Source organism: Psilocybe cubensis, chromosome 5 (genome assembly GCF_017499595.1).
Source record: "Psilocybe cubensis strain MGC-MH-2018 chromosome 5, whole genome shotgun sequence".
Taxonomy (NCBI): Eukaryota; Fungi; Basidiomycota; class Agaricomycetes; order Agaricales; family Agrocybaceae; genus Psilocybe; species Psilocybe cubensis.
The window spans coordinates 2,050,819-2,076,249 of NC_063003.1; the positions used below are offsets into that span (position 1 = coordinate 2,050,819).

Below are 25,431 nucleotides of genomic sequence, written 5' to 3' on the forward strand. Positions count from 1 at the left end.
TTACATCAATTATATATAATTTTACTATGCACAGTGACATGTTCGTCCACACATAAAGCACTTGACTGCAGGTGGTTTATCAGAATTAAAAAAGTCTTCTCGACGCTGTGTTGGGTTATCATTCCAAGATATTAGATATCTCACAATAGTGAGATTAGAAAATTCAGTACTCCATCCACCCCATTCACAAATAGTGCGAATAGACCAACGTCTTTCTGATGAAAGGTATTGGCAACCACCACGACGGAAAGAGTGTGTTCCATATGGTATTGGATCAACGCCAATATCAAGAAGATTGTTTCGGAACAGCTCAAGAAATTGCTCTGATGTCTATTTGAATGAGAAATAAGTAGAAGCATTTGTATAAATAGCATACCATGGGTATGTTATCAGCCGATGGCCTATCCCCAGATGCAATCTTTCGAAAAATGTAGCCATCGGTAATCTCGCTTGCATCAAGCCAATTTGCCATTGCACGAACAGGACAAAGATGAGCCTCATTTTCTGCTAGTAACCGCAGATAAAATGGCTTAATTCCTAAAGAAATATATATTAGAATAGACTTCAAATAGTTTAAAAAAGTTTTACCGCCATGCTGATGTGTTTTGCGAAATGGTAGTGTAAGAACCAGTCCAGGTGGATTCATCTGATAAACAATATGTTCACGTCGGATTTTCAATACCTCATCTGATCGGAGTAGACAGAGAAAAGCAATTGTATAAATTGCCTCAAGAGCGCGTCGGGCTAATCCTCCTCCCCAATGGTTGCTATCTTGTTCTTTTCTAGACCCTGGAGCATAGGGTTTGATATCATAGTTTTCGGATTTATGATTTTCATCATAAAGAGCTTTTAGAGTAGCTGAGGTGATTGCGCGTGCACTTGTTGGTGTTTCACCATTTCGAATCTAAAAAGGAGATATATAGTCAAAACTACAGCCAATCAAGCAATTTGAGTGCAACTTGAACATTACCTTCCGAGCACGCAAACTCATCATGTATGTTGCTACGGTGTCGGATACTGATGGATTTCCTATCATTTTACCCGTAAGCTCATTTCTTCTCCACCTATCTGAGCCTAAACCAAGTTCACGTCCAAAAAGATATGTCATAGACGCTCTCATCTTTTGGCCATGTACATAGGAATCACGGACAACATGTGTTGGCTTTAAAGTTCCATCAAGATAAATATCATCGCATCTAGAAAATACGGTAGTTTGAAAAAAATTCCAATAGAGAAAATCAATAAGCTTACTTGTCCATAATCCATGCCGCAATGAAAAAAGGTGCATCGTCGGGTGGATTGCAACAAGCAAAATCTTCACGTTTTTTAATCATGTTCTTGCTAATCAGAAACTTGATACATTGCTTGATAAGACTAGAATAAAAACAAAATAAGCGCACTATTTAGAAATGAAGACAGGATAGTATTACCGCTGATAATCAGCATCAGTTTTGTCTGTGACTCCTTTAGATGCACCAGTAATTGTATCTCGCCACTTGGAAGCTGTTGGATTGTGGCTATCTAAATCTTCACTAGAAAGATCATGAAGTGACAGATTGGGCAGAGTCTCTGTTTCACCGTCGAGATCGTTTTCAACGTCTTCTGGTATAAATGGTTCATTTTCAATAGTAGGAGAAGGACTGCCAGATATAATGGAGTTTAGACCGGCATAGATTGAGTTTGAGGGCACCACCATTGAGGAAAGCATAGTAGGGATTAGATTTAAGAAATTGTAGCGGAAAGGAGTACACTGATTAGAATATATACTTTTGTAAAGCTTACTGCGGACAAAACAGATAGGAGTAGTAGACTCATTTGAAACACATTGTAAGAAGGCAATTTACAGCAAGGAGGCGATCTAGTGGCATTATGGTGAAGACACGCTCAAACACGTAAAAAAACAAATATAAGCCATACCTAATTCTAAATACCCTCCATCATATTACTTGGAATCCATGCACGTAGCTTTGGAAGACAATTTTGAATCCAAGAATCGACACTTGATTGATCAAATCGAGGATTTTCTTGAGCCGCTCGAAGCCTATTAATGCCATCTTGAATAATGTCTTTTGGAAAATCAATCTTGACACGTAATTCCGGAGAGCGCTTGCTAGATTGTCGCTTCCCAACAATTTGGCCAAAAAACATGTGGCCATAATAATGAAAGCCAATATCCCGAGCTCGAGCAATTTGCATTGCCGACCTAAGTGCAATTCCAGGAAGAATGCTGTTAGACAGGTGGCGTAACATAACCACAGCATCTGTACCCCATACGAAATGATCTTCGGCAAATAGCATCATGGCTGGAAGAGATAGTTGACGAGAAAAAAGAACTGGAATGAGATCATCGGATACAACAGGATGGAGATAATAGCTTAGTATATCGGAAGAGGGAAAGTCTGCCGGAAGATTGTGGGCCAAAGATGGGCAGCGGCGAGGTAAATGAAATGAAGAATTGCTATGAGCTTCACTTATTAGCTGGCTTCGCCATTCATGTAGGAATTGTTGCTGTGCTTCTTGACTGTAGTTGTTTTCCTTAAGGCCACACGCTAGTGATCGACCAAAACCAGCTTTTGCAAGTCCAAGTGCTGTTTCAATGCCACAGCCTTTGACTCCACCCTTAATAAAAAAAAGTTATAATACAATTAATAGAAAGAATAAATTGGAAAATTACAGGATTGTAGTCGCCACCAACCAATAGTGCAATAAGAACCATATCCTCGCTATTCATCTGAAGAGCTTGAAGAATATCAGATGATCGATATACAACCACCTGTTCATCATCGGACACATCTTCATCGCTATTAAAATGCCATATTAAAATTTAGATTGAGTTGAGCTAAAAGTGTACTTACATTCGCAAGACAGTTGTGGTACCAAATACAATACTATCAGAGTCTTCTGTAAGAACGGCATCGAGATAGTCCTCCTTTGTAAGTCTGGCAAGCTCCGCTTCAGCTTCACCAGGTGCCTATTCCCATAATATGTATGAGCCGCCCAAGCCTTAGGCTACTGCAATAACCAATAAAGAACATACCTCACACCAAATAAAACCGTAAGCATCTAACAGCGATTTGAAATCAGCTTCAATCCAGTGGCGATTTCCCCTTATGTTCTTTTTGCGCTTTATACTTGGTTTGTTGGGGCCATCAAAGACAAAGATGGGCAGAATAGGAAGCGAGTATAGGCGGCTACAGCGAGCATTTAGAGTAGCAAGCTCCATATTCTTTGTAGCACCGTGTCGGTAGCATGCACGGTAAATCCACCCCCTATTGTCAATAACACCGAATCAATTTATGTTTTTGAAAAAGAAATCAACAATATATACATACATTGCATCAACACCAAGCCTATATCCTCGGGTTCCTTGACGGTTTGACATAAATCCATCCTCAACAGCCAGACGTTGAAACGAGGCTCGTGTTGCTACAGGGTCTAGTAGCTACATAAATCCAATCTGTCAGCAGCTACGTGCAAGAGTCATAGAAAGTCATACGCACCTTCCACAGGCCTTTAACGCCCATCGTATGGAGGCTAAACGAAAGCTAGATCAATAGCGGACAAAAGATAGATATAAGATAAACCCACCCGAAATGTTTTGCAAATGTCTAAGCATCAATGTCTGTGAACAGAAACGCATACAGACCACGATAATGAGCCAAACTATTACAAAAGGGGTATTATTTGAGCAAAGATTGTGATCTACACAAAAAACTCAAGAGTTCTAGCTGTAATTTAAAATAAATCATATTAATTTTGTAAAAGCGGAGTAGTAGAACAAATGCACGGCAATAAACACCTCATGCTAGCCATACAGAAGCGCCTCGGCCCAGGGATGATCCTTAGTTTCTTCTGTACGGCTAGCATGTGGTGCCTAGCAGACACGGCAATATAATAGAATAATATTTTTCAGTACTTGAAAAGCACAACCATAGGCCTGTGTACGTGTCTGCATGCATGCGAAGAAAGGATTTGAGGTGGCGGCAGTGATGCAAGGAAAGATGATGGATGGTGTGAATGTGTATCTATAGCTTATACTCAGTAATACGAATAAAATCAAGAATCAAAGAAGAGGGCACTGGCAGCCTAGTGTATGCCCAGGCATGAGTATTCCTGGGCTGCCATTGTGCGACGAAAAGGATGGGGGTATTCCATAATAAAGTATCAGAACACACCTAGATTCCAATTCTATCCTCTACGTAGCACCCTAAATCAAACAATCTAGCTTGCGCTGCAGGGCAATTTGCATGACTAAACGGCTCCGTTGAGCGACAACACTGCAAAAAAAATGCTAAGATACTTACCGGAGTGAGCCTCTTGACCAACCTACGAGACAGACGTATCTCATAAATTATAGCACCACACAGCTGATGGAGGGAGATGTGCATGGATGGGACGCAAGGAGGAGGTGCATGAACGGGAGAGAGCAGGAATCATCGATTCAACCAACACGCGTGCCAGCACTACACGTGATTGGACGTGCTGATTGTAATTCACGCGACTCCTGTAAATTCACGCGACTCCTGTAAGATTCACGCGACTCCCTGGTTAAAACACGCGTTACGCACGTTGTATATGGCAGTGTCGTGCCTCGGCAGCAGGCATTAGTGTAGTACGTGAGATAACAAGGTGTGAACGTCATTCTCTCACTATGAACTGTCTTTTTTTACAGTAGAACTGTCTTTTATTGGCCCAATTGAGGTAAGCTTGATGCCGTATTTGCCTTCTGATCGTCATTTCTGAGCCTTGGCTCAATTTCGTAGTTTCCAATCTCGCCAATTAGTCAATACGTTAGTCACACCAATCCACGGCAATCCACCCTACGTAAAAAAGAATGTTTTATTGTTCAATTCTACGGTTATGGTGTGTAGTGCGGCATTGAACCTTAAGCTTAGCCAAACTCAAAACCCACTGCCCTCCTGCGAGGAATTTCTCTATGGAACGGGTCCCTTGAACGTGCTCCAGCAAACTCTAAGTTTTTACAGAAGGTCAGAATCTGAGTCGTAATAATATGTCATATTAGTTAGATCCGGTAAACTACAAATCAGCACGAATATGTAGCTTTAAAACAAGCCTTGTTCCCCCTCTCCTTCTTTCCATCTTTCTGCGTCCGTCGTCGGTGTCAAAGCATCTCGAAAAAAATGCCTGTTGCAATTGATTCATCCGCCCTAGTATGGCAGTGAGTAGGGTTTTATGTACTATCTGGTCGCAAGCTTGCTCCATGCTTTTACTGTTACTTGTGCCCTCAGAACTTTTCGTTTTTCTTGCTGCTGCCATCCCGAGGCCCTCCACGGCGACGCCGTTTGAACCCGTTTTGAGTGATCGAGGGCACCTCGGCACACCTCTCGTGCGAGGGTTGTGCGAGGGTTAGGGTCGATCGTAACGCTGTGACCGATGGCGCCGATCGCTTTGTCAGGCTGTGCCAACCGTCTTTCTGCTCGGTCGCAGCTGTACTTCCCGGGGCGCTTTGTGAACATTGTTATTACTACTACTGGGTCTCTTTGAATCGGGCCCGACCCAGGTCAATAAATTGAAATAGGCATCTGAATTTTATCTCAACTCAAGCTCACGATCACGCACCCGGGTATCTTATTTCCATAGTCTTCCATGCGATTGCTCAGCACCACTGTCCGGAGTTGCTTAAATACTACACACACTGCCAATAGCTACCACAACCTCCTCTTCGCCACACGCTCCATACAACCATCGTCTTTGTTACTGAGACCCCGCCTTGCATTCACATACACCACAATGGCTACTTCAGGATTCTACTCTTTGAAAGCTGAGCTCCCAGGCGGCAAGACATACGACTTTGCCGATCTCAAGGGTAAGACGGTCTTGATCGTCAACACTGCTTCGAAATGGTGCGCCACAATCACCTATTTTATCTACGCTTTCTCCTTTACTCATTCACATATGCACACGCAGTGGATTTACACCTCAATACAAGGGTATGCAGATGAATATCACGCTTCTCGTGAGGCAGGGACGTCATGATCGCTGATACCATCCTACCCAGGTCTCCAAGAGTTGTATGAGAAGTACAAAGACCAGGGTTTCGTTATCCTCGGCTTCCCCTGCAACCAGGTGCGCTCACCCCACCATGCTTCAGGCGTCAACTCTCGAGCACTCTCGCTGACATCATATCTTATCTCCAGTTTGGTGGCCAGGAACCCGCGAACGATGAAGGCATCCAGGAATTCTGCACGCTCAACCACGGCGTCACCTTCCCACTCATGAAAAAGTCGGACGTCAACGGCGACAACACCAACGAGGTGTACAAGTGGCTCAAGGCAGAGAAGTCTGGTCTGCTCGGCCTCACCCGCATCAAGGTCAGTTCAGTCCAGCTTTCATCCTTCTGCCCTCCTCCCCCTTCGCGCATCCACTTCGTGTAACGCATACTCATTGTTAACGTTTAGTGGAACTTCGAAAAGTTCTTGGTCGACAAGAACGGAAAGGTCGTCAACCGATGGGCGTCCACCACCACCCCCGCAGCCATCGACGCCGAAGTCGCCAAGATCCTCTGACTAGAAGATGGCAGCAGCAGCAAATCCGAATCTGAAGGGGGAGGGTCTGCCAAATTATGAATATATATAAACGAACGTGCACTGCACGGATTCGGAGGAGTCACAACTGTACGATTATGCATAATGGAAGTATATCTAATTTATTTATCGGTTTTCTTTCTTCGAAGTTGGAAGTTGGAAGTGCGATTTGAGTGCGGTCATGGCCATTTTTGAGCGATCGGGAAGATGAACACCGTAACTTCCTATAAAGCACTCCACTGATTTTCGACCTGCATATCGACCGAAAATTCGCAGAAGTGCATAAATTACTGCACTCCCGATCGCTCTTGAGCCATCCACATAACACCAAGAATATCCAAACCGCACGAAAAAAACAACGCCATGATCCAATATACCGACAATTCGGCGGAGATACATCACCTGCAAGGTGCTTTACGCCCACAGGGCAAATTTCTCTACAATCACGCACTGCGTTTTCATATACACATTACTCACTGAGGGCCGCCGTGCTCAACTTCTCGTTCGACGAGGCATTGTGGTCCCATAACACATTACCGGAGAGCGGGATGGCAGTAACCCAAGAACGTCAAGAACCACGCTCGGTAAAATACACCCCAACCTTCTTCTTTCCTGATCCTCTGGAAGCAGTCCAAAAAGTTGGCATACGGCCTTTGCTCAGTAGTCAAGCTATCAAAAAACAGATAAGAGTCGAATCAGTCAAAAAAAATCTTTTTAAATCATTGTAAAACTTACTGCAAATACGAAGGCGGCGCAACCATAAGCATCTTCTCAGACTCCCTCTCCTGTTCGATCGGCTCATGGACAGGCTGGATCGCCAAGCGCGTAAGGACAACATCCACAGGCGCCATCACCACCGCCACCGCACCCATAAGCAGCGGGTACGCCACCATCCGCGCAATCGTCCCCCACATAACATTCTTCAAAAGCTCCTGCACAAGGGCCGTCCAGGGCTGCCCCTGGTACTTCTCGTCAGTCGGGTCGAAGCCCTCCGCTGTGAGGTCGCCCAGGTTGTAGAACGGGGTGCGCAGGAGCGGGAGGAGGAGGAGGTCGATGCAGAGCAGGCAGAGGAAGGGCAGGATGAACGGCGAGTGGCGTATTGCGCGGAAGGGGTGCGCGCGCTCGTACTCGGAGAAGATGGTGCGGAAGACGGACTTGGGTTTTCCAAAGTTGAGCTTCTGTTGGCATACGATGATTCTGTGGTGCAAGGTAGATGAAATGTGAGTTAGCTGGCCTGTACAAAGTGAGGGAAAGCAGCTCGAACCTGTATGTTAAAATGAGGTAAGGGATGTAAAACAAGTTCTTTATAATCGCTTCATAGTAGGACACCAAGTATACACAAGGGCCTGGGGTAACATATAAACGGAAGAAAATGAACGGGAAGAAGAGTCCTGGGACTGCCGCAAACAATCAGCAAGCTGGTTCCCATACACAAATCGAACAGGACTCACATATGCCTCTGAACGTCCCAGAAATGTGCTGTCATAAAAAAAATTCAGTCACTCGACCATTATCAGCGTTAAATGTACGCAATAATCCATACCTCCCGGTTCCAGACGTTCTTCGCAACCCCAAGAAGCGTCGGGGGACCCGTCAACTCGGGAACCAGCTCTCCATAGGGTGTCCCGTCGATAAGTAGGGGTTCCGTAACGACAGCGCTATCTGGCACCACAGGCTCAGCTCCTGCCGTGCCTTTGAGCACGGTAGGATCCTTTGACTTCACCGTGCTATCCAGCGGCACATCGACAGCAGCGGAAGTAGGTGGAAGCGCAACCTCTGCATCCACCTGGTCAAGAGTGCTCTTGGGATAGTACGTCGCCCTGTATCTGACGATATTCCCAATGATCGGGATGGGTACCAACATTATGACGGTCTGCATCGTATACGGCTAGTTTCAAAAGAGTGAACTGGGGTCGGGGTCGATGATAATCGTATAGTCTACCAGAAAGGTATAGGTTTGAAGATAAAGAAAAGATAGGCTATATGACACGAACAAGCAACTAAATCAGTGTTGATGGTGTCCGGGCAGTACAAGTTTGTCTGACTCGTTTTAGTTTCCCATGGCTATATCTTGACACAGTTCCCCACGAGCACGATGGAGAAAAGACACAAACATAACAACCCAACGTCAACGTCAAGTAAGAACCGGCCCACCAACCTCCCTCTAGCCTAGTAGCACTAGCACATAAACAGCAATCCCTTCGCACGCTCACGTTCCTAGCCTAGAACAACCCACAAATATCGTAAATACGTAATTAACGATCGATCGATCTGGACATAACACGAAATCCCGTTTCGCGGACCGACAGATCGGATTCAGATAAGTAGATTCAGACTCAGAGGGATCATGGATGCGTAAGTAACCGATACGTCGATGAAAAAAAAAAAGTCAGATTCAAGCGACTCAGTTTATCGCACACACCACAGATGATTCGATTGCGTGCACAGACGGATATCGATGGCTATGGGTCTGGATATGCGCGTACTGATTTGAATGGTGTACGTATGTACGTGCGTGTTTGCGGCTCGGTTGTAAGGAATACTATATGAAGAAGGTTGAAGGAGGTACTCTTCGATTGCCTATTAAGCTTTCTCGGCGCTTATCATTATTATGACCGTGACGCAACGGAGATGTCTTCCAAGATGCTATCTCAGATGTTGTGTCCCACAATTCATTTTCCAATCCAGATAACAACCCTTGCGAAATGAAATGAAATGCCGACATCCGAGTCGGAAAGAAGGAATCCGCTATACATATAAACTTTACCACAGAAGGATCGGCGAGATGCATAATTTCATTCAATTTTAGTGTCCAATGGCGTTGTGAAGGGAAGGTTCAAGGGTGACCATGCTTGATAAAAAGGGAAATGTTGCTGTAAAGTATTATTCTTATCCATGCCCTTCCCAGTGGCGTAACTCAGATCCACTATAGACACTCGAGAACGCTATCTTACTAGCGCTCGATATTTAAAACTGAAGGATGATCGTCAGTGCACTGTGGGGCAGCTGCCAACCTTCATCTAAAATTGGGACCTTCTCCGAGCAGATGCTCTTGGCGGGCGCTAAACCCCTTGGACAAAGATAGTACCGCACATCATCATAAGAAGGAAACCAAAACGGTAAAATATAGAGCAACAATACTATGTTCATTAAAAGAGGAGACTACATTAATTAACAACTATGGAATGGTAAACTCCCAAGATAAGCTATACAAAATGTCACAGGCAAGTTCTACAGATCTCCAAATACAAATCCAAAAGATGAAAATGTAAAAATACAGTTCCCAAACCCACAAAGCCAGAAAGAGACAGGAAGGAATAGAATAGGAAAAATGAGAAACAGATTCATCCAAATTCCACCTTCACCAAACGCGGCAACAATCCGCATCGGCACATCACTTCCAGAAACTGTTCCTCTTGACACCCTTCAACTCACCAAGTCTCACCTCCCTCTCCCTCTCATCTAACGCGAGGGTCTGCCTGAGCGCGTCCACCTCCGCGCTCTTGTCCTGCACACTTTGCGTTGCCTCGCGGGCGGCAGCTCTGAGCAGTTCGAGCGTCTCTGCCTCTGAATTGAGCTCGGCTTGAGCTGTTTCATATTTCATCTTCGCGTTGAGATATGCTGCTTCGGCCTTTTTGAACGCGTGTATAAGTTTTCCGTGCGATACTTGCACGCGTGCTTCGCTCTGCAAAAATTGAAACAATGATGAGCTCAGATTCTCATGTCGCGATATGGTTCTTCAAGTGCCCACCTTGACAGCATTCTTTTGCAACTGCTGCAAATTATCAAGTTCCTTGATTGCAATCTCAAGTGACTTTTTCTCCGTCTTGGCTTCTTGTTTAATAATTTTCGACAACCTCCTCCCATTCTTCGCTGTTCACAAGCCAAAAACAATCAACATCACAAACACCTGTCGTAAAACAAAACAAAACGCACCATCTTCCTTTGCAATCTTCGACTTCTGCTTCGGCGTAAGCATCGCATTCGCCTCTTTCGTGCGCACAATCACATCCTCCCCCGACTCAGCCGTAGCATACGGCCCCGTCGTCCCCGCGCCATTCACAAACGCCGAGCCAGAAATCAAACGCCCGTCGCTCGCAGTATGCGCACTGCGCCGCGAGGTCGAGCGCCTGATCGAGCCTCCACCACCCGCGCTGCTGGTGGTGAACGTCGTCCCGCCGGTAGCGTGCCGGGTGTGGGTGTTGAACGCGGTCGGGGAGGCTTTGCCGCTTGGTGGGTTGCTACTGGTCAGATTCGCGGCGCCATGGCCTGCAGTGTGCGTGGTAGTGGTAGTGGTATTGGGCACGTCCTCTGCGGGAAGCCACCCCTCTGAGCCGTTCGGGTGCTCCACGAGCGGGTTGAGGTAGGTGTTGGGGTTGTTGCTAGGCTCGACTTTGGTGGTGGTGTGCACTGGCGCAGGAGTGGGGTTTGCCTCTGTTTCAGTCGCGATGGGGGCAGCAGAAACCTCCTGTTTCTCTATAACAGGCTGTGGGACTGGCCCATCGTCGTGGAGAGCATAGACGGTGTTGGAGACGGGTGGGGGTACATAATCCTGAGAGGACTGCATGGTGAGGGGTGGATGTGTTGGAGCGTCAAAGTAGACGGAGCGTTCACTCAGCGGGGTATTGTTCAACATTCACTTTGGACGCAGCGGGGCAGTATATGCGTATCTAAATAAGACATACTGACTCTGTCTCAGCCGCGTAGGCTATATAAGGCTTGTCCGCTACTGAGCACTCGTGACGTCATCCGCACTTGCATGTTCTGATCCGCTTGACTCTTCGCTCCCAGACTCTTCCTCTCCGCTCGACTCTTCCTCGCTCGACTCCTCCTCTGAGCTCTCTTCCTCTGCACTTTCCTCCTTTTCTTCTTCAGCATAAAATGCATCCAGGTCCATAAACTGGCCCTTTGCCCCATTCCCACTCGCCACAGTACTGGGCCCCGTCGGTGTCAATACAATAGGCGGTGACGGCACCCCCACAGCACCCTTGCTCTTCACTGGCCCCGCAGACGAAATAGCAGTCGGAACAGGTGGAGCTGCCGGTGCATCATCTTCACTGTCCCTCAACGAACTTTCTACGCCCTTCTCCAGCCAATCTGGCAGCTCCTCATCAATCGTGATAAACTTGGGCTTCCCATGCACCACTTCTTTCGTCTCATCTAACATACATGTAAATTAAACTAGACCAAAATACAATGAAAATAACACGTACCAGTCTTCTCTTTGCCCTCAAACAACACCAACTTGACCTGTTCCCTCCTCAACACAACACCACCGCGCTCCTCTGCACTCTCACCATTCAGATCCAAGCCCAGACCAGCAAGCAGCGCTGAAAGCATCCTTCCACGATCTCTCAAATCATAATTCACATCATACCTCGCCAGCGAAAACACATATCTCGTGAGCATCCCAATCCGCCGGTCAAACGGCGACAGCACAAACAGCTTCGCCGCCAGCGTCACCACCTGCAGCTTCACCAGCACAGTCTCCTCCGCAAACGATTTCGCGAGCTTGCGCAGCACATCCGGTGCCCAATCCGCCATACCCTCTGGCGCACCGAGCACCCCGGGTATCGTCGACGTCGAAGGGGACACGTCCGCTCCAGCGTATTGACCCACTAACCATACGACGCACGCACGCGCCTGTCCGTGTTTAATGTCGTCTATCCGCCGTGCCAGATGGGCTATAATCGACAGCGGCGACTGCTCGGATGTGCCCGGCACCGTAGCGAAATCCACAGGCGACGCCAACTGCGCCTGCACCAAGTTTTTGAGCACCATCACCGCACTGCTCACAACCATATCTAGTCATAGTTTTTTCTGAGTCTCGCATATTTTCGGTAAATTGTACAAGTGACTCACCATAACGACTTTTGATCATCCTAATCAGTGCAGTCAAACATTGAGAAACGGATGCTGGTATCCTCCTCGCACATATCCCAACGCCGTCAATAGCAGCTGATACGACTTCATCATTCGTGTCGTCCGCACAGTCCTGCATTCGAGGGGTTAGAATCCGACTTCTGCAATTCTAATACAGGCCACTCACTATTAGTTCTCTCATAATCGCGGCATAGTTATCTAATGTCAACACCAAGAGCAGAATCTTGATCTTGTCCTTCTTCACAGCCGAAATGTCGTCTGAGCGAATGAGGAAACGCGTATAATAAGGAGAAAATAGCTCCTATGTTGTGAAATGGCTTTTAAGCAAATAAAAAATAATCGAGAGGGGACATTGCGCACCGGTGCCGTTTTGCAGATGGCGATCAAGTCAACCAAAACCACCCTTTCAACCTCTTTCGATGTATCCAAAAGTCTCAGTAGTGGCTGTACGAATTTAAGCCAATATCTATACGGTCCAGCGTGGAATAACACGCGCGCGGCGGCCATTACAACCTATATTCAATTAACATAGCATTAGTATCAAATTCAACATTTTTTTTCAGTAAAAGACAACACTCAACGGCAGGATTACGACTCTGCAGAACAGGTAGCACCGATTCCAACAAAAGCTTCACATCCTTATCCAGCTCCTCCTCATACCCAAACCCAATACCCTTCTCACCCTCCACCTTCCCCTTTTCCACTCCCGTCCCCGTCTCCGTCCCCGTCCCGTCCGCGGGGGGAGCCTGCCCCTCTCTCGTACGCACACACATAACCCGCACATACCTCACCAACAAACGCATCATCTCGACCTGCCCCCACTCGTCCACGTCCACGAGCACCCTGCACAGGCGCCGGAAGTGCGGGTGCAAAAGCTCGAGCCGCGTCGGGCACACAGCCGCGAACGCAAACGCGACCGCGCCAAGGGAGAGCGGCGACCGGTCGCGCAGCATCACCTGCGTGATGATCTGGATGAGCGCGGGGAGGTGCGCGGCGTCGAGTCTGAATGTATGGGGTAGAGAGTCATTTGTCATTAGAACAGAAACAGAACGGCGCAGAAGAAAGTGAGGTGCTCACTCGTAGCACTTTGGGATCGCCAGCGCCGCAGCCTTGCGCACGTACGGGCTCGCGTCGCCTGCGCACTTCCTGATTGCGAGGACGACGATGCTGCCTATCATCGGGACCCTGATCCCACTCAGGACCCTCAGGGCCATGGCGCGGATCAGGGGGTTCGGGTCCGCCAAATCGCGCTGGAAGGTGTTGATGGAGAGCAGCGCGAGGTCCGGCTCGTGCTCTGCGTACCGGAGGAGGTAGATGTACACGAGCTTGCGGATCTCGAGGTTGGGCGACGCGACGTTTTTCACGACCGAGGCGAAATGGGTGGATACGTTGCGGCCTTTTGAGATGAGCTTTAGATTCGAATTCGGATTCGGGCAATGGTGGGGGATTCAGATCGTTAGATTGAATTGTTTCGGCATATAGGAGCGGAGGGTGTATTATAACATACAGAACAAGCCATACGAGAGAGAAGCATACAATCAACGACAATGTCATTAGTAAACCGCAAAACGACTCCAAAAGAGTAAGAAAGACACAAGACATACAGCAACAAGTCTCTTCATCGCATCCAGCTTGTCCCTATCGCTGCTCCCCTCCAGCTGCTTGCGTAGCGCCGCGTGCGTCTTCTCGTCGGCGGGCGTCTCGAGCGCAGCAGCGGAGGTAGCGATCGAGTTGAGCCCGAACTCGCGCGTGCGCTCCGAGATCGTCTCCTGTAGCCGCATACCAAAGCGCGTCGCATTCTCGGAGAGACTGTTGAGGTACTGATTCGACGTCATTGCAATTTAAATGTCTTTTGAAGTAACGTGTTTTTTGTGGATGGTTGGTAGGCTACGGCGTACTGCAGTGGTACGAGTAGAAGTAATTGTAGTTTAGTAGGGTTGTTGGTAGCGCAGGTAATCAGTCGTCGAGTTGTATGCCAATCCGAGAAGAGTTGCAGGGTCGATGCAAACTGATAAAAGTCGCCAGTAGACGTCCAATCTACCAAGTTGTTGGCAGTCGGGATATCTTGTCGAGAGCCCTTTCTCGCGCTCTCAGTCAGTATATGCCGATGCGCAGCACAATACTGTCAAGAACCGCGCAGAGTGGGATTTTGTCACCTTAATGAGAGTACAAGTACAAGTTCGGTCAAAGTCACAAATCGCGCATTGCCAAGGGCCAGCGAGATTCGATTACGTCATTTGGTCGGTATAAATCCAGTAATTACACCCCTATTTACCAGCCTACAGCCATCATAGTACTAAGTAGCAGACGAACAGATAACATTGTGCCAACATCATTCATTGGGTTAAATACCAAACTTCATGATGATCCGTTATTATACGCGTCGGTAGAAAAGCTCGAATTCCAGATTTCTACTGGAAGAAAGTCTTGGAAAACGCCGTTGACACTTTTCGTCCGGGGACCCTTCTGACCATCCTTCATTGCCATCGGACCGAAAGTAGATCCCTAAACTGACATACTTTAGGGAAGACCATCCGGAAGTGAGAAGAACCTTTTCCAGAAGGGACCAAGAGTCAGCAGAGAGTGTGCTATATGGTTCTGCAGAGTAAAATAGGACACAGAATGTGATGGTAAGGGTCTGAATCTGATTATTCATCTTTGATATCTGTTCAAGTCCCTGGTGTATGTTGTAGACTGGATCATGTTCGAAGCCTCCAATAACGATAAGTTCAAGATTTAAAGTCGAAACGAACTCTGAGGCGGCGGATACCGCAGATACAAAAGATGATGCATCGTGTATAGTCACTTGTAAAAAAGTTAATATACATCTTTGAATGGAGTTAGAGAACAGCCGCCTTACATCTAATTCGCACAGTAATTTCTTGAAGCCCCGGCGTATGTTTCAAAAATTCTGCAATCGAAAAAGCATCTTCGTCGCGCTCAGCCGCAAAGACAACATGACGAAGATTGGCAAGCCACAGAGTGCTGCTGTTAGTTGCTTGTTGTTCCGAATACTTTACTAAACCCGGAATGGATTTCCATGGTGTTTCAAGTACTAATGTGTCAAGTTTTAGCGTTGCGTTTGAATTTGAAGATGGAAGAACGGTGTCGTTTTCGGAAATGGTAACCTCTTCAAGGTCAAGGTTCCTTAGATTTGAACAATTTAAAAGATCGGAGAAGGTAAATTCATCAATACTGTGTATCGCCACCGATTTGATGGTGGGAAGATGCAGAAGATGCAGGAAAACAGAACGTGAGGAGGAATCGATGTGGTTCCAGGATAGCCTTGGCTCCAAAGACAGTGTCAGGGAATGCAGTTTGCTGAGGAGCTTAAAAGATGGCGGTATTGGTTCAATCTGATCGGCATAAAATGGCTTTTTTTGAAAAGGGCCAATGTTAGATCTATTTGATGCATAGCCAAACTCTTGAACATAATCCGCTATATCAGGGTTATTTGCGATGAGTCTGGCAAAGGAAGTGATCGAGGGAAGGGTTGAACGTGGTTTCCCACCATGCACATCGATTCGGTAGAATATATGTTTTCTACAGGGGTCCAGAAAGACCTTGCAGACTAGGGAGCATGATTTTACTTCATAGAGTTGTGTTTTGGTCCACTCTTCACCTCGTGTATCGTCGAAGGCGACAATATCAATGATCTTGTGTATAATCTCCGTAGGAAGTACATCTATGATTGAACCCATTAGTGTCAGTGTTTTTAAAATGTCTCCTGTCAAGAGTAGAATAAAGGAGAGAGAATCTTTGAGCTTCAAGCTAGGATGAGTCTGAGAGTTATTGAGGATATGCTGGTACAAGTTTGAAAAATGACGGAGAATATGTGGGAACACTAATGCATGACTCGACGTAATTGGTCAGGGGCACCCACGCGTCAGCAAATCAATCGTTAACGTTCACGTTCAACGTTCGAACTGAATAATCAACCCCTCATTCACTTTTTAGACTTAGAGTCAACGTGTTCTCGCGTCAACAACAGCTTATCTTCCAAATCTGCTCGAATCATTCCCAATCTGGCGTCGCTGGTTGAAGGCCAGTAGTCGGCGGCTACTGCCTCCACATATTGCCTGCATTCAAGATTATTTGGTACTGGAATTCGGTTTAACCCGTGCTTCTCAACAGCTCTAAACCCCCAATATCATGAAATATGGCCCTAGCTACACAATAACCACCAAAAAAAGTTCGTAGTCGGTTACATTTGACCGGAATCATTTTGTTAATATCCATGAAAAATAGGACGCAGAAGATTGCGAATCAATGCCCCTCCCAAACTTCCAATTGAGCTCATACGTCCTATTGTCGAATTCATCGAAGATCGGGGTACCCTCTTCAACCTGCTCCTTACATCCTCGACATTCAAATATGAGGCCGAGCGCGTGCTGTACTGTGCCATGACGGACGAAGACAGGAAAACGCATATGGGTTTTTTAAAAGCCATTCTTCACAATCCAGACAATGCCACACATGTCCGAGTCTATCATGCACCAATTGCACGTATCAAGAAGCATGATGCTTTATGGAGACGTCTGGGGAGCGCATTGCGGTTAATGTACAATCTGAAGGAGTTGGTCGTGGCGGAATTCAGCGCATCCTTATTTCCGCCCTCTCAGGATAGAAAGTCCATCCTTTTTTCACTCGAACACTTCCAATGCCGAATAGAATCCATTCACGATCATAAGCGGTTATGTCATTTCCTTTCAGGACAATCACAACTGCTGAAAATCAAAATTGACATGACCCACGACGATCCAGCGTACATCGAGCATTTCTCTCCGGGCACAACCCCCCATTTATCCTTTCTTCGAGGGCCTCTCGAGTCACTTAAGGCTTTCCTTCCAGAGCGCACAATCACGATGTTGGCATGGGAAACCGAGAGCTCTGATTTTCACTCAAACTATCTTCCGGTCTTATCTGCCCTCGCTCCCAGCTTCAATAACCTGAAATATCTCTCCTTTGGCCCCCCTGAGCCTTCCGTTGACGACGATACAAGCCTAGCGACGATAGCCCACCAGTTTATTTCCCTTGAATATTTAGACCTTGTTGGCTTCCGTGTAAGATCCAATATAACTCACAAATAAGACGTGACTTGCTGACATGCATACAGAGTAGCGATATAGAAGCATTACAGCACATTCCTTCTTTGAAGGGCTTGACTATATCTATGGGCCGCGGTATTGTCCTTTTTGTTCCTTCATCGACCGTATCCAATATCTTCACTTCTTACCCTCGTTTACAATTTGTAGCGATCGAACAGCTACCCGGTAAACGAGGCAAAAAGGTGTTCAAGAGCTGGACTAGCCCTCAAGCCCAACCGTCCGTTTATACTATTCCCCTATCCGCGTTTCATCACATCTTTGAGTTATTGCCCATCTAATGGATGCAGCGCTAAGTTTTACGTCGTAATGCTGCGATGATATAGCACCATATATGTAGGAAACTGTTATATATTGTACATGCCTAAACTTGCAAGACTTGCTCACAAAATGTGTACATCGTAGCGTAAACAGACTATTATTAATAGCACGGACAAAATTGGAAGTAGGATAAAATGCTAATACAATCCGTGCTAATCAGTTGGATGATTTTACTGTGGCCATTGGTGGCAAAAAAGTGTTGTTTGGTATCTTCATGAACCCATGACTATGATCTACTATGATCCATGCTGCAACGCAAAATCAACACTGGCGATATGATTCAGTCAAAGGAAAGAAAGCATGACGACTTCTGTTTCTTGAATATCGACACCGTCAGAAACACTGGCGGTTTCGACCTGCAGGCTCCCAGAAACTCTTGCGTCGCTTGTTTCATAGGTCTGACCACCCCAAGTTAAGCCAGTGGTATCATCGGCGTGGCTATGTAATAGGAAAAGTTTTACGCTTAGCTGTATATTATTTTATCGACAAGGGTGAAAAACTCACGGAACAAAGAGACGCTTAACAGTCATCTCTGTTGGTGCACCACTACCCGAAATAGCCAGATCAACATGAGTGCTAGTGCGATTGGTCTTATCTGTCGTGAAAAACGCCTGCGAGTTGATTAAAATGGCTCGCGCCAATGTATCTTCCTCGTAAAAGGCATATCCAGAGATTCGTGCATTATTGATCGACAACTCGACTGCTCGTGTGTTGCCTGTGCTTCCAATGGCCTCGCCAGCAATGATAGCTGCGTAGTATTGGGGCTGGATGTGGGGTGGTAAAGGCGTTGCGAGAGGTGAACCATCCAAAGTGGAACGTGTCAGGGTGAGTGGTTGGATCTAGAATAACGAAGCTCAATATATATCCCTGTACCTGGACAATTCACAACCTACCAGGTTGTATTTGAAGCCAATGCCCTCATGGAAGAACACCCTAGAAATACCGATCTGGGTTCTATCGTCTCAAACTCAGCTTTGCAGTTTCAGCTGACATGAGCGAATTTACATACGCAAATAAAAGGTAATCCAATGTCCACAATGCAGCGCCTGCAGTATTGCTAACTCCGGGAGCACCCTAAATGAGTTACAGGTGTTATTAAGCAACACAGTAGCACCACAAAGGCATGGACTCACATGACATGAGTAACTGTTGGTCTCGCCGAGGACATAATCCAGACCCTTTGCGTGGGTAGCACTAATATCAGGGGTAAATTGTGTAAGATTGCTTCTTATAGTGCTCTTGGTCATTAAATCTTGCAAAAGACCTCCACTTCCGGAACAGAACGATCCACTGTAGCGATGCTCAGAAATACTAAGAGATAATGTCAGTTGCTTAAACTACCATGAAGAGGCAAAAACGCTCACGTAGATATAAGAGCACCTGGAGCCGAGGACAGTATACCTTCGCTGAAGATAGCTTGAGGAGAGAACCCGGACGTAGAGTGAGAGGATCCAGCAAAGGCAGCGCCCCAGAACTTAGGGGATGATGAAGACAACGAAAGCTGAGCGGCTGCTGTGACATTTGTCGCGAACTGAATCCACCTATGAGAAACGCAATCCAAGCGTAGGTTGAGTCCCAAGGCCTTTTGCCCGCTTGAGGTTGCTTCTGAAGACACTCACTCTTTGACGTATTGTGTTGATGTATACGTACTGCTTCTAAGTCCGTTATTCGAGTATAAATCGGCTTCGTTGCCAATCTCGATTGCGTCGAGTGTGATGCCGGAATCTTTGATAGGTGATGACGCAAAGGCTTTAACTAGGGACTTCGCTTCTAGGAATGCTGCAGTCACATTATTCTGACCGAGATTTAGTCCCCAAATGACGTGAGTATCTACCAAAGAGGATAAAATATGAGATAAAAAAAGACGAGCAGTGAGAATGAGACTAACTTGGTGGGAGAAATTGTGCCGCCTCGTAAAATCCATCGCCAACGATGATGCTTGAGGCCTCGGGATATGGAACAGTGGCGCTTATGGCAGGGAAGGTGGCTTGTGAGAACTGTGTACCATTGGTTTCAGCGCAATGGAGATGAAATAATGATCGCCTACCTGTACGTTCTCCGAAAAGTCTGTATGATCCTCACTGTTCGCTCCAATTCTGATCTGTGGTGGCTCTCCAGTAAGTGCTCTCAAGTTGTCGAGAGTGTTAAAGAAAAATTGATTTCTCGAAGTTGTCCCAACCCAATCTGTCCAGCGATCTTGTTCAATAGAGAATGATACTAAAGAGGGTGAAATGACTGGGGCCGTCGAAGGGGCGACGAGAGGGATGGAAACGTTAACATCAGCGCAAAGGGAACGCTGAACAACAGCCAAGAGAAGCAATAAATGCTGCGGGTAAGAGAGACTAGGCATGTTAGCAACTGGAGGAAAAAGTTCAAAAGACGCGACCTTTATATAAAGTAAACTACCGAATGGGCTAGCTTTGGGCTAGCTAATAGCATGTTTCAGGAATGCTTTTCGGGAGCCCACATGATGCAAGCAAAAGAAGATCCAGCAGTAACCGCCTACGCCAGTAGAACCTTTTTAGAGATTCCTTCCTGTATAATGATTGAATGCGAGATGTATTTGAGATCATCACCCTGACTGGCAACCTGATTCAGATGACCCGCATCGATTGAAGGTAAAGCCCCTGATGGTGATCGTTTGTATAGCTGTCATCATAAAAATATGCTGCATCAAGTAGGAATAGAGAGGAAACATGAAAAAGTGATTCGACATGGCTTCCATCATGATAATGCAAGTGGTTAATCTGACTTGCTGGCCTTTGGGCCTGAGATTAAAGGCCATATTCATCTGGGAAGCTCCTTTTTGTTCAATGTCCACGGTTGTTGCATGTATAGCGACGGTCATGACGTGGATTTCACATAGAAAGCGAAGTGGTATGTAACATGCTCCGAGTCAGCCCATCGACAGTGTCCAGATCCGAGCCTGAAGCTAGTCTATCTTGTTGGAGACTGCTTCGACCCGGAGCTGTTTCAAAACATAAGAAGGCAAAATAAAGTGTGGCTTTGGAACATGAGCTACATCATGAAGATGGTTCAAATTCATAGAAGAAGGGATTTGGAAGGGAAACAGGGTCATGACACCAAAGTTATTTTTATCCAACGGTCATGGCAAACACTTTTGGCCAAAATCTAACGACCTTGTACGTTGTAGGCTTGTCATGCCAACTTTTCCAACTCCTTTTTCATAACTTGAAAGTTTTATGAACCCTTGATCTTCTCTGCCTTCAGTTTCTGTCCTTTTGCTACGTGGCTCGCCTATTTAATTGCTTGCTTGCTAAAAATGAGACTTGCTAGCTTAGTTCCATTTATTCCTGCCGATCTCGTTGCCTCCCTCGAAGCCCATGGTATTCGCACGGAATTCGATTTGCTTTTCTCAGCCTCTACGTTCGACATCTATAAGCGTTTGCCAGCGAACACCGTCACATTCCAAGAGCTGATTGACTATACTTCCCTCGTTGCGGAACACTGTGCTGCCCCTGGGATATCAGGTCAAGAGATCTTTCGACTCGAGAAACTTGCTTCCTCGGAATATAGCGAACTCCAAAGTGGGTGTGCGAGTCTTGACGCTCTTCTCCATGGTTTAGGTGGTAGGAAAGTGCTTGAAATCTCGGGCGATAAAGGGACTGGTAAATCTGTGCGCTCTCAGGAGGTTGATTAAATATCTTCATGTGTGATAATCCTATACGTGTCCAGACCCTCGCTTTAAGTCTGCTTTTACACCATGTGAAATGCTCTCCTGCCAATAAGGCCGTCTGGATCGATACTACTGGGGAATTCTCACTAGAAAAGGCTACTCAATTAATAAATGCTTTTCAGGTTTGGTGCATTTGTCGCTTTTCATTTTAGCATTAATTTACATAACTTACTCAGATGCCTCCAACAACCCTTGAACGAGTGGAAGTTTCTTTGGCATTTGACATTGATGGTGCTCGAGCTTTATTTGAAGAAATCAACCTAAGGGCAGAGGTATGCTAAGCGTTGTTTATCGCATTTCACAGACCTCGTCCTCAAGTTGCGTACAGATCAAATTCCTCGTAATTGACACTATAACACCTCTTCTTGGACCTCTTCTTAGTGCAGCCTCGGCTCAAGGTCATGCTATTATGACTGAGTTCATGCAGCAACTTCAGTCGTTTTCCCAGTCGTTTGGTGCCTCGGTTCTTGTGGGTGCCCATAAATGAACAACGAAAGAGTTAAACCTTACGATACACAAGGTTATCAATAATACAGTTAGCAAAGGACCCAATTCGCTTGAAAGAAAACCTGCCTTAGGTCCTTCTTTCGCCCTTATGCCAGATACGACACTATGGCTGCAAACGAGGTCCGATCCCGAATCAAGGGAAAATCTGCTACATTCCGTTCAAATTCTTAAATCACGCTCAAAAGTCCGTTGTATGTTTTATTGTCGTTTTTAACCATACTGATTTGATTTCATAGCCCTCATCCGAACCATTGGATTTTCGTATTATGTTTTAATCAAGGACAATCAAGCGTATACCAGGATATTTTCTTGATATAAAACTGGCATAAATTAGTGAAATTTCCACCAAATGCACGCGATTGATGTCGGGATTACCTCGTGAACATTATGTTCATCATTGGCGATGATAGTTGTTTTCCGGGAGGTGGTTTTGGGTGAGGGTTTGGTCAATATCTATCGTTTACACAACCTCATCTAGGCCATTTTTTCTAGAAGGCGCTTGATTCTTTCCTCTGTGTCATTTATCTTGGAATATGATGCAATGCCATCTTCATCGTACCGCTAATTGTGCAATCATGCCGACTTTTCAGTCACGTTACCGCTGAATCGCGCAATACCTACTTTACTTCGCGAGACTTCACGTCAATCATACGCAAAACTTCCGTTCTCATGAAGGCATAGAGACTGCTGACCTATTGTTTCCGTCGTCTTATTTATTTGTTCATAAAGGGTGAACCACCCACTAATTCTCTCAGAAACATCCCAACTATGGCACCGGTCGCAACCAACGAAGAAAAGCCACAAGAACGAAACACCGCTGCCTTGAAGGCCGCTACTCCAAAGGTCTTCAACCCATTTTATTCTCCTCCCAGTACAGAGTCGGCCGATGGGGATTATCCACATGCAGATCTCAAGGTCAGTCGAATATTTCGGCGGTCTCGCGAAATTATGATATTGACTGGTGTCGTGTTGTGCAATGCAGCCCTATTTTCCAAACGTCTCATGGGAACCTCTGAAAGAGTTTGAGGTCGTCGACAGAGGCCTCTTTGCAGACCCCGAAAAGAAAAGCTTGTTTAGTGCCGCGACCAAAGTCAAGCATTTGACCCCCGCCATTGGGACAGAAATTGAGGGAATTGATTTGAGACAGCTCTCTGACTCACAGAAAGATGAACTGTGAGTATCTACATGCTCACCTGACGCATAGGCCTTACCCAATACTGTCCCAGGGCTCTTCTCGTCGCCGAACGGGTTGTCGTCTGTCAGTCATTCTTGCCCATGCCATTCAAATTTCCCACTGGACTGACACGACTTTTCAGTTTTCCGCGATCAAGAAATTAATATTCACGAACAGCTTGAACTTGCACGTCATTTCGGCCCTCTTCATAAGCATGCTACTACACCCATTCCTCGAAACGGTCTCGAAGAAGTTCATGGTGCGCAATTTTGCTATATGGTTGATGGAGAGCTGCTAAAGCTTGTAATTATAGTCGTCTATAATGACGCCAGTCGTCGACCGGATCCTACATCATTTTCCAAATTAGAATTGTGGCATTCTGATGTAAGGATACAATAATCTGCCAGAAAATTCAAACACTCATGCTTTCTGATTTAGGTGACCTACGAGCTTCAACCTCCTAGCACCACTTCCTTGAAAGTTATCACTGGTCCTGAAGTTGGCGGCGACACTCTATGGAGCTCGGGGTATGTATTTTCGGTATTGTTATTTTTACTGGCAATTCTAAATACATCATTTGGTAGTTATGCCCTGTATTCTTCACTGAGCCCAGGGTTCCAAAAATATCTGGAAGGCCTCTATGCTGTACACAGTGCTACTGCCCAGGCCGATGGAAATAGAGCAGCTGGGCTCCCTGTTCGTCGACAGGAAATCGATACTGTTCATCCTGTTGTCCGTGTGCACCCTGTAACAGGCTGGAAGAGCGTATATGTCAACCCTGGTAAGTCTGTCATCCTATGGAATAATATATCGTATATTTAAACTCTTGTGAATAGGGTTCACACGAAGAATTGTTGGTGTCCCCAAGGCAGAATCAGACGCCATCCTCAATCTCCTATTCCGACAAATCAGTGAAAACCCTGACTTCCAAGTCCGCTTCAAATGGGAGGTTAACTCAGTCGCTTTCTGGGACAACAGGGTACGTGCACCCCTATCTACTTGGAAATTTCACGAGATCGTCGATCCTAATTCGTTGTTGTCTAGGTTGCGACTCATTCAGCGACATTCGACTTTTGGCCTGCTACCCGTCATGCCCTGCGCGCCACACCGCATGGCGAGAGGCCCATATCGGTCGAAGACTACGAGCGAACGACAGGAAAAGAAGCCAAGGACAGGCAAATAGAAATATGGAAGCAGCAGGGAATCACAGTTGAATTGAACACGAAGCCCAAATCCGCAAAGGCACGAGGCTACAACGACTGAACGGGGCAGCCCATCTCGAGCTGAAGCTCAGAGGCGTCGAGTTCGAGTTCGTGATCGCGTTAACAGCGATGATTATCTCGATGTGCAATGAAAAAACTGTAACTGTATGTGCGTGTAAAGTAGTGGACAGCATACCCGTCGCGTAAAAGTGTATCTACAATCTCGAATCTGTTGAAATCATTGCAAACATTCATCTGGTCGTGTCGTTCGTTGTCGATTTCATTCATCGAACACCACAGGGGGAAGGCGTTCGGAATTAGATTACCGGACCGTCATCGATGTCGTCAGAGGACCCATGATCACGGCGGGTACATAAAGGGAAACGGTACACCGAGAAGTATTCATGCAAGTCGCAGAACAGGACCAAGAAACTGCGGCACAGCTGAGTGTGGGTCCTAAGGTCCCTACATGTACAACCCATAAAAGCAAATCTATGTAAAGCCACAACTTCTACCCAAAAAAACCAGTGCAGAAATACCAAGGCCTCGGCCAATTCAGTTTTGTCCAGTCATGATTGAATCGCATACTCAAGCCGTGTCTGGCAATGTCACCAACTGCCGAAGAGAGATATTATTACACCAACACAGCTTCACACCCTGTCCGGAAGAGTCTAAGTTCGAAGTATAGTAAATATTGTACATGCAGAGTGCCTTGATCTGGTGATCGCCCCCGGGACTTGGATAGGGGCCAGCCGCCTCCCTGGCTGTCGATGTGTTGCTCCGCGTTTATTTAACCGATCTCAATATGATAAAGGGTTCGCAGTTTAACTTTTTTTTTCTAGCCTAGTGAGATCTCCCTCGGACTCGGAGGAAACAGACAAATGGCGCTTGGTGGCAGTGGCGGGGCGGGGTCTGTGGGAGCTGAAGATGCCGCATAGCTGATTCTACTACTATTTCCAGTCATGGCTCTTTGTCTAGATGCCAAGTTTAGACGCCG

At 46.3% G+C, this 25,431-nt stretch overlaps 10 protein-coding genes across 10 annotated transcripts; 4 read left to right on the forward strand and 6 right to left on the reverse strand.

Moving 5' to 3' along the window:
* Nucleotides 1-5: 5 nt before the first annotated feature.
* JR316_0006114 (uncharacterized protein) lies at nucleotides 6-1,708 on the reverse strand (the record flags this gene model as incomplete). The annotated part of the gene is made up of 7 exons (XM_047891863.1): nucleotides 6-65; nucleotides 145-330; nucleotides 377-537; nucleotides 589-904; nucleotides 971-1,196; nucleotides 1,252-1,374; nucleotides 1,431-1,708. 7 exons carry the CDS (start codon nucleotides 1,706-1,708, stop codon nucleotides 6-8), a joined length of 1,350 nt encoding a protein of 449 aa, XP_047749212.1.
* Nucleotides 1,709-1,923: 215 nt separating this feature from the next.
* On the reverse strand, nucleotides 1,924-3,524 carry JR316_0006115 (Flap endonuclease GEN-like protein 1; the record flags this gene model as incomplete). Its single annotated transcript, XM_047891864.1, has 6 exons — nucleotides 1,924-2,619; nucleotides 2,675-2,801; nucleotides 2,856-2,971; nucleotides 3,038-3,269; nucleotides 3,333-3,442; nucleotides 3,501-3,524. The coding sequence occupies 6 exons, from the start codon at nucleotides 3,522-3,524 to the stop codon at nucleotides 1,924-1,926; spliced, it is 1,305 nt and encodes a 434-aa protein (XP_047749213.1).
* A 2,227-nt stretch (nucleotides 3,525-5,751) lies between these two features.
* Nucleotides 5,752-6,527, forward strand: JR316_0006116 (Glutathione peroxidase 2; the record flags this gene model as incomplete). Its single annotated transcript, XM_047891865.1, has 5 exons — nucleotides 5,752-5,864; nucleotides 5,929-5,951; nucleotides 6,020-6,087; nucleotides 6,159-6,332; nucleotides 6,420-6,527. The coding sequence occupies 5 exons, from the start codon at nucleotides 5,752-5,754 to the stop codon at nucleotides 6,525-6,527; spliced, it is 486 nt and encodes a 161-aa protein (XP_047749214.1).
* Nucleotides 6,528-7,078: 551 nt separating this feature from the next.
* Nucleotides 7,079-8,409, reverse strand: JR316_0006117 (uncharacterized protein; the record flags this gene model as incomplete). Its single annotated transcript, XM_047891866.1, has 5 exons — nucleotides 7,079-7,214; nucleotides 7,281-7,742; nucleotides 7,810-7,942; nucleotides 7,997-8,024; nucleotides 8,089-8,409. The coding sequence occupies 5 exons, from the start codon at nucleotides 8,407-8,409 to the stop codon at nucleotides 7,079-7,081; spliced, it is 1,080 nt and encodes a 359-aa protein (XP_047749215.1).
* A 1,530-nt stretch (nucleotides 8,410-9,939) lies between these two features.
* On the reverse strand, nucleotides 9,940-11,112 carry JR316_0006118 (uncharacterized protein; the record flags this gene model as incomplete). The annotated part of the gene is made up of 3 exons (XM_047891867.1): nucleotides 9,940-10,230; nucleotides 10,297-10,418; nucleotides 10,482-11,112. The coding sequence occupies 3 exons, from the start codon at nucleotides 11,110-11,112 to the stop codon at nucleotides 9,940-9,942; spliced, it is 1,044 nt and encodes a 347-aa protein (XP_047749216.1).
* Nucleotides 11,113-11,271: 159 nt separating this feature from the next.
* JR316_0006119 (AP-3 complex subunit beta-2) lies at nucleotides 11,272-14,263 on the reverse strand (the record flags this gene model as incomplete). Its single annotated transcript, XM_047891868.1, has 8 exons — nucleotides 11,272-11,705; nucleotides 11,759-12,349; nucleotides 12,408-12,540; nucleotides 12,595-12,729; nucleotides 12,789-12,941; nucleotides 13,010-13,430; nucleotides 13,506-13,837; nucleotides 14,033-14,263. The coding sequence occupies 8 exons, from the start codon at nucleotides 14,261-14,263 to the stop codon at nucleotides 11,272-11,274; spliced, it is 2,430 nt and encodes an 809-aa protein (XP_047749217.1).
* Nucleotides 14,264-16,580: 2,317 nt separating this feature from the next.
* Nucleotides 16,581-17,814, forward strand: JR316_0006120 (uncharacterized protein; the record flags this gene model as incomplete). The annotated part of the gene is made up of 3 exons (XM_047891869.1): nucleotides 16,581-16,620; nucleotides 16,677-17,491; nucleotides 17,545-17,814. 3 exons carry the CDS (start codon nucleotides 16,581-16,583, stop codon nucleotides 17,812-17,814), a joined length of 1,125 nt encoding a protein of 374 aa, XP_047749218.1.
* Nucleotides 17,815-18,138: 324 nt separating this feature from the next.
* Nucleotides 18,139-20,204, reverse strand: JR316_0006121 (Beta-glucuronidase; the record flags this gene model as incomplete). The annotated part of the gene is made up of 9 exons (XM_047891870.1): nucleotides 18,139-18,292; nucleotides 18,359-18,693; nucleotides 18,748-18,808; nucleotides 18,864-18,928; nucleotides 18,988-19,165; nucleotides 19,219-19,395; nucleotides 19,474-19,684; nucleotides 19,743-19,851; nucleotides 19,902-20,204. The coding sequence occupies 9 exons, from the start codon at nucleotides 20,202-20,204 to the stop codon at nucleotides 18,139-18,141; spliced, it is 1,593 nt and encodes a 530-aa protein (XP_047749219.1).
* A 933-nt stretch (nucleotides 20,205-21,137) lies between these two features.
* Nucleotides 21,138-22,038, forward strand: JR316_0006122 (DNA repair protein RAD51-like protein 4; the record flags this gene model as incomplete). The annotated part of the gene is made up of 4 exons (XM_047891871.1): nucleotides 21,138-21,506; nucleotides 21,551-21,673; nucleotides 21,728-21,823; nucleotides 21,880-22,038. The coding sequence occupies 4 exons, from the start codon at nucleotides 21,138-21,140 to the stop codon at nucleotides 22,036-22,038; spliced, it is 747 nt and encodes a 248-aa protein (XP_047749220.1).
* A 788-nt stretch (nucleotides 22,039-22,826) lies between these two features.
* Nucleotides 22,827-24,495, forward strand: JR316_0006123 (Putative alpha-ketoglutarate-dependent sulfonate dioxygenase; the record flags this gene model as incomplete). The annotated part of the gene is made up of 9 exons (XM_047891872.1): nucleotides 22,827-22,973; nucleotides 23,041-23,231; nucleotides 23,285-23,316; nucleotides 23,375-23,491; nucleotides 23,546-23,616; nucleotides 23,671-23,759; nucleotides 23,817-24,013; nucleotides 24,069-24,211; nucleotides 24,277-24,495. The coding sequence occupies 9 exons, from the start codon at nucleotides 22,827-22,829 to the stop codon at nucleotides 24,493-24,495; spliced, it is 1,206 nt and encodes a 401-aa protein (XP_047749221.1).
* Between the last annotated feature and the right edge of the window lie 936 nt (nucleotides 24,496-25,431).